This window comes from Gavia stellata, chromosome 3, assembly GCF_030936135.1.
Source record: "Gavia stellata isolate bGavSte3 chromosome 3, bGavSte3.hap2, whole genome shotgun sequence".
NCBI lineage: Eukaryota > Metazoa > Chordata > Aves > Gaviiformes > Gaviidae > Gavia > Gavia stellata.
In genome coordinates, this window is record NC_082596.1 from 13,287,814 (window position 1) to 13,295,209 (window position 7,396).

Sequence of the window (7,396 nt, forward strand, 5' to 3'; positions counted from 1 at the left end):
CCACTGTTTCCAAGCGGACGGCCAGGACTTTTATAAGTGAACTTTTCTCTCCGTGTCTATTTATTATATGTAAACATTTGCCAGAAAAACACCACTCGGGCATGCTCAGTACTGGTCAGGTCATTGCAAAAGGCAACAGCGGCGTCACATGTGATAACAGCGAGAAGCCCGTGTGCGCCTATTCTTAGCGCTGGAATGTATACAATGCCCCACCGCCTCGCCGCTCCTGCGCACAGCTCCCGAAGGCGGCAAAAGTGACTTCAGAATAAACACGTCCAGAAATCGCCCTCTATGAATCACTTACCTACTGAAAGAAACGTCCTGTGGGTTTATAGGTTTTTATCCAGGCTCTAGCTATGGAAAATCTCAGCAGAGAATAAACGACAGAGAGTAAGTGCATGCAGTGAAGGACAACAGAAGGTAAACGTTTCTACCCTACCGTTTCACTGCAGGTTGAGCAGTTAGCCATGACAATAGATACTCATCATATTGTTCTGCCTGGCACTTAATTTAGTCATTGTGTGTCTGATTAACATAAAAAATCCCACAGCTAAGCAGAGTTAATAAATAACCATTTTAATGCAGATTCCCAGTCTCAAGGGTTTCGTTTGCCCTGCTGCAGCGTTCAGCTCTGCCAGATTTACATTCTTTGGGAGTGACTAACTCTAGGGGAGAGAGGCGCAAGCTACTAAACTGCTAATACTTTAAAATAGTGAATAAACGTCTAACCGCATTTATTCAACGTGATTAAAACCAACAAACCAATTGCTTCAGCCGTCCAGCTTTCATCCCAAATCAGTGAGATAACTTCAGTGCTTTTGCTTCTTGCCAAGGACACAGGCAGTGCTGACCTGAGAGCTGCAACCTATCTGATAACTTTATGAAAATTTTAAAGGGTCTTAGCGACCTTTTAGCTTCTTTATTATTTTCCCACTGTGCTTAACCCATGTTCCATTTTCATGCGTAACAGTGAACAGATATTTAGAGCAACATCAAAGTCCCGATTTGTTCCCTTGGAGCTGGATATTTCAATAAAAGCTGCTAAGAATTTGTTTTTTTCTGCCAAGTCTAGAATTCATCTCTCTCCTATTTTGCTATGGAGGAGGGATCCACTGAGGAGTTTCTCTTCAAAGACCACGACTTCTCCTCCGAACTGCTGAGGCAGCTGAATGCTCTGCGGCAGAGCGGGATGCTGACTGATGTTACCCTCTGCTCCGGGGGCTTCGAAATCCCCTGCCACCGAAATGTGCTGGCTTCCAGCAGTCCATACTTCAAGGCGATGTTCTGTAACGACTTCAAAGAGAGTCGCCAGGCTAAAGTAATTCTGAAGGGCATCGACGCAGAGATTTTGGATCAGATTATCCTTTACGTTTACACAGGGGAGATTCTTATATCTGCTGAGAATGTCCTGTGCCTGTTGGAGACGGCCTCCATGCTGCAGTACACTAAGCTGTTTGAGGCCTGCTCAGCCTACCTCCAAGACAAGCTGACCCCTGACAACTGTCTGAGCATGATCAGACTGGCAAAAGTCTTGAACTGCGAAAGCCTCAATAAGAAAGCCAAGGCTATGGCTTTGAAATGCTTTCCTGAGGTGGCCTCTTCTGAGGACCTGAAGGACCTTTGTCCCTTGGAGCTCATCGATTACCTTGGGGATGATGAGCTCTGTGGGGAGGAGGAGCAGGTCTTTGAGACACTGATGGTCTGGATCAGGCATGACCTCCAGGCAAGACAAGGCTACATCCAAGAGTTGTTCAAGAAGGTCCGGCTTCAGTACGTCCATCCAACTTTCCTCTTCCACTTCATCGCCAATGACTCCCTCGTTCAGTCCTCACCCACTTGCAGGAGCATCCTTGAGTCAGCCTGGAGACATATGTTTTCCTTATACAGCACCAACGCACCTGACATCAAGCCCATACTGCATGTTCCTCGCAGGTACTCCAACCAAGAGTTCCTCATCATCATTGGTGGCAGGAAGGATAGCCAGCAGACAACAAGGGATGTCCTGCTCTATGATGACAAGACGAACCAATGGCTAAGCCTGGCCAAACTTCCCATGCGCCTGTACAAAGCCTCTGCAGTGAGCTTACACAGCAATATTTATGTGCTCGGAGGGATGCCTGTTAGCAATAAGAAAAGCCCGGTCAGTGATAATATTTACATTTACTCCCTCAAACTCAATCAGTGGAGGTTGGTTGAGCACATGTTAGTTCCACGTTACTCCCACAGAAGCTTGGCATATAAAAATTATATTTTATCATTCGGTGGAATTGGCGAAAACCAGGAAATCCTGAATTCTGTGGAAAGATACGATAGCATCTACAACACCTGTGAGAGCATGGCAAACATGCCTGTTGCCGTCCTTCACCCTGCTGTTGCTGCCAAAGATCAGAGGGTCTACCTCTTTGGTGGAGAAGACATTATGCAAAACCCTGTCCGGCTGATCCAGGTAATGGTTAGTCCTGCTTGTCGAAGGCAGTTTCATCTAAGGTATTCAGCAGTTCATCCCCCTCCTGAGGAAACCAAACCCCACCAAAAAACTTTATTGTGAGTTGCAGCAAGAGTCAGGATGAGTTGACACATAGCTTCAGGGAAGTCTTGTCTGCAAGGAGCGTTGCAACTCTTTCATTTTCCCCTTTGAGTGATTTTCAGGCACAGGCCCCGAGGTACTTCTTTGGGTGTCAGTCAGCTCTGTCGCTGGTGGGCACTGGGGCCAGGGCTGCTCTGGGTGAAGCTGTGGCAGGCAGCAGCCAGACCCCCTGCCTGGCTTCATGCCTGTGAGTAATCTTACCGAAATCAGTGCTTTCCACTTGGCGGCCAAGCTGGGGTCTCAGCCGCACACCTGCTCGCTCGCAGCAAAAGCAAAGATTTGCGATCATTAGCGCGATTAGATTCTCACTCATCAAAGGGCCAGGAATTAAACTGACAGTTATTTCATATAAACAGTTGTGTTAAAAATGTGGCTCCTGCCACATGTTCCTGGCTCTCTGCCTGCTTTCAGCGGTTACACTTTATTAGGAGGAAAAAATGTGTGAGATCCTTTCTTATCTGATTTGATGCTTTAGCAACATTGTAGTGTTACTTTCCCCATGAGTGTTTTTCACTGGTTTAGGTGTTTTAACTAAGAAGGATCATTAAAGGCTAAGATGGCAGCCAGCACATGAGCAATACTTCTTTACAGTGATAACGCTACTTGATTAGCAGGGGGAAGGAAATGTATTTATCAGTTAGTGGGGAGATGTCCTGGAGATATTTGCTATATTAAGAAGCAGATGACGTGACATAAAAGTTTCCATCACCCAGATACAGATGACTGAATGATCATCATTTGGCAACAGCTCTTTTTCTCACATAAATTGATGACTTAGATACCACTCTAAGTCCCATCAACAAGTCCCTTTGCCAATCTGAGTGCATACGAGCCACCAACACAAGTATAGCAGCTGGGCAAACATGGTGGCTGCCAGCAGAGCTAGGTGAAGTTGAGGTTTGTTTGCCCAGGAAATTGCTAAGGCTAAGACAGGAATACACAGAATAACTGGAAAATGAAATGAAACGGCTTGCACTTCTGGAGAGCATTATCCAGGAGTCACAGTGATTTAATGGCCGTGCAAAGATTTACAGCCAAGAAGCTTGCATATGGCAGATACACTCTGACTTAGTGTGTGTGCTAGCATCTCCTGAGCAGACAAGCCTGGAGAGCTAGAATGCTTTCCAAGGGGACATATTAGGAAAAAAAGTGGGTAAATTATCAGATTTCCAGCAGTTCAAGCCAGAGGATTGTATTCATTAGGACAAAATAAAACCCATAAGTTCCTCTGTAATTACAGTTGCCAGTTAAAATGCAACATGAACAGCTGCATGTGTATCTTTATTTATTTGTCAGGTTTACCATGTCTCCAGGAATACATGGTTTCGGATGGAGACCAGAGTGGTGAAGAATGTCTGTGCACCAGCTGTCATGATTGGAGACCAGATTATCATCGTAGGTGGTAAGGGCTCTGTTTCACCCTCCCTCCCACCTTCCCCTGCCCAGCTCCTGTGGGATTTCACAGCCTTCCTGCATGGGGTGCTCCCTCAAAAGGCACATGGAGCTTGGGAAGGAAAGGAGGAGTGACTCCACCCTCCATAGACATCTCTCATGGGGTCTCATGGCCATGGAAGTGGGGACAAGTTCTCCACGAGGCACCTTCTTACTCCAAGTAACAGGACCTGGATGGGGGGAAACTGGGGAAAAGCCAATGCAAGTTACCGCTCTGCAGAAGAAGGGAGGAACCAAGGGCATGGGGTCCTGCTCCTCCCCTGCTGACTCACAGCCCAGCCCTCCCTGACTGCTCTTCTTGGAAGGGTGGAGAGCACAGTTACCACAAGGCCATGGACGGCTTGTTGGGATGGGTGGGCTACAGGGCTATGAGGGATCTATCGGCCCTGTAGCTGCCTTCTGGGGGTAATTGTGAAATGTCCTGAGGGGAACGTGAAACACTCAGAAGGGGGAAACTTCTCAGTGTCTTTTTCAACCCGAGGATCATCCTCTGCCTGCGGCACTTTGATGGATCACATGTCATCGGTAGTTTGGCACTCTACAGTCCTTGATGCGGCTCCCCTGACCACAGGCTGGCATGAGGAAGCATGTGTTAGATTACTTAAGGGAAAAAGAGACATAGGGAAGCTTTAGCAGAGCAGAGGACTGAACCCAGATCACACAGAACTCAAAGGCAGTGTCACCTCTCAGCGGGAGGCCACTAGACTCGGGAAGAGCTGAGTCAAAATGTTCAAGGCTACCAGGCTTCTGTTTGGCAGATTACCCTGACCTCAGACCACAGTGCCCAGAATACAGTATTTTCAACTCTCTCATCTTCAAATGCATTAATCTGAAGGGCCTGTATTGACCCAAGTCTGCTGTTGATGAGCTTAAGTTCTCAGTTTATTTTTTATTTATCTAACAAAAGCCACAGAAATTCATGTTAACTTCAAACATCTTTCATTTTGCTTGAAAGTAGAGAGATTCACCCTGGTCAGGTTTTATTTATCAGCTTCCATGCCAAAATATTGGCCAAACATTCTTAGTTTATCAACAACAGTAAAACCCACAAAAATAACATTTTCTCTTAGAAATAGCTTTCATCACATTTCAGGTCCTCTTTGCATGACTGGTCGCATCATAACAAAGGGGAATGGGTTGGCCTAAGCAAGACAAGCCTTGATTTTTCTTAGGGGAAGTGGCTTCAAGGCCTGCAAAACATGGCCCAAAGCAGTTTGTTTGCCATGGGTACTCGATTATCGATTATTGCTCACCCTGATTATCTACAGGGATACATGGGCAAGGTACTGCTGGGTGCCAAGCTTCCACACCTCCATTGCTCCAGGGCTATGGCCCTGGTACCAGCCCTTACCTCTCAGCAGATGCGGGGTTACATCACCCCTCAGTGGAAGAGCTGTCCGTTGGGTCACTGTTGTGGTGGCCAGCACAGACGCCGCGCCGAGGGCTTTGGGAGTGGAGAGAGCACCAGTGGCACTGTGCTGTTGAGTACCTAGCTCCATTCAGTAGACAGCTACGACTCCAACCCAACAAGGCATTGTTGCTCCCTTCCCATGTGCCAGGTTTCTGTATTTCCAAGTGAAGCTCTAGGAGTCTGTTGGGTGAAAAGAAATATTTTGGGATGTTTGAAGGCACATGCAGAAAACTGCAAGTTTAACTGTGTTTGACAGATTCCTTGCCTGATGTGATGGGTTTTATGGTGCTCGTTGATCCTTGACTGCCAAGGTGCAATGAGACAGGGTGAGGACAAACAGGAAGGGAAGATAGACAGGCATTCTTGTGCCACATCATCACTTCCCAGCTTAGAGATCTTAATTCTGCCAAATTATGTACCAGTATAATAGGTTTTATTGAAGACTAGCAGGAAATACATTATCATTCCTTCTGCTGGCTATAAGCTCTAATTCCCATCTGTCTCTTCCACCTCTGGCTTTGCATTTAGGGTACACCCGGAGAATAATTGCTTATGATACAAAAGGCAACAAGTTTGTTAAATGTGCAGACATGAAGGACAGACGAATGCATCACGGGGCCACTGTCATCAAGAACAAGCTGTATGTCACAGGAGGACGATGTCTCACCGCAGACAATGCCATCGAGGACTTGGATTCCTTGGACTGTTATGATCCAGAGACTGACACATGGACACCAAAGGGAAAACTGCCACACAAACTCTTTGACCATGGGTGCCTTACACTCCAGTGTGTCCCCTGTTCTAACCTTCTCTAAACAACCTTTGGTACTTCCCAGGACATTTTGTGCTTTCTTTCCCAGAAAGGACCCACCTTGCTCTGCAGAGAGCACATGGGGAAGCCTTACAGGGTCCCACAAACTCCTGACCTTGAAGGCACCAGCAGCGTTAGTCATTCCCCAAACGCTCTGCTAGAAAGGTCATGAGCTTTGTGCTTATGCTGTTTTCACCTGACCAGTACTGCATGTGGTGCTACTAAGTCCAGCCCAGAGGCCTTACCCAGAGTCTCAGCAGAAAACAGGAAAAAGACACGGGGTAAGAACCTAGTGCAGGATTTGGCCTTGTACAGACTTTAAAATGAAAGGTGAATAAGAATTCTGGTATGTCCAGGCAAAGTAAGATCTGGGTAACCTGCATTTGCTAGCATGCAAACTCATCTGCATGCTGCAGCCCTTTGCTGCTCGGTGCTGACCAAGCTTTCCAATTCGAGTGTAGGAGTGTTTCGAATAGGAAGCCCCAAGCTCCAGTCTTGTAGCCAGCCCAGCACCAGCTGCCTGGGTTAGCTATGGTAGTCATCTCATAAGAAACAAAATTTTAATGATGTTCCTAATATCAAATTAGAAATTAGCAAAAGGCTGATGCTTTGATCTGAACTCTCACATTGCGACAAGATGCAGATTTGACTTTTCTGCATTCTTTCACAGTGCAGGGAAGATTTTTGTTCCATCTGCCTGCTCTCCAAAGGAGCGGGAGAAGGTGGGATGGAAATGAAGATTGTCTGCATCGTCTTTTTTGAGGGATCTTGTTTTGAAGGCAGCTTGCTTCTCCTTTTGCAGTGGGGTTAATTAGGAAGCCCTCTAGCTGATGGAATTCCTGAAATCTGGAATAGCAGAGAGGACACATGGAGGAAAGGAGATGTAAAAGAGAAGAGGTATTTGGGAGGAGCAATTTTTTTTTCCCTTTCTCCTCTCTCCAAACCACTGGAAACAGCGATGAGAGAAAGCCAGTGACAGGAAACCAGCTTTCCAAGAAGAGCAAGTCTAAGTCTGCCACTTGGCAAAGCAGCTCTGGCTCCACCAATATTTTTGTGGGGTTCTGCCACTAAGTGCATATTTTTAAAGGGAGGGGATTAATCATCAGATACTGAACAGGCTGTGAACCGTTGTCAG

General features: G+C 46.6%; 1 protein-coding gene across 1 annotated transcript; it reads left to right on the top strand.

Moving 5' to 3' along the window:
* The first annotated feature begins 365 nt into the window (after positions 1-365).
* Positions 366-7,062, top strand: KLHL38 (kelch like family member 38). The gene is made up of 4 exons (XM_009817914.2): positions 366-420; positions 1,073-2,446; positions 3,884-3,989; positions 5,979-7,062. Exons 2-4 carry the CDS (start codon positions 1,097-1,099, stop codon positions 6,263-6,265), a joined length of 1,743 nt encoding a protein of 580 aa, XP_009816216.2. The 5' UTR covers positions 366-420; positions 1,073-1,096; the 3' UTR covers positions 6,266-7,062.
* Positions 7,063-7,396: the final 334 nt, after the last annotated feature.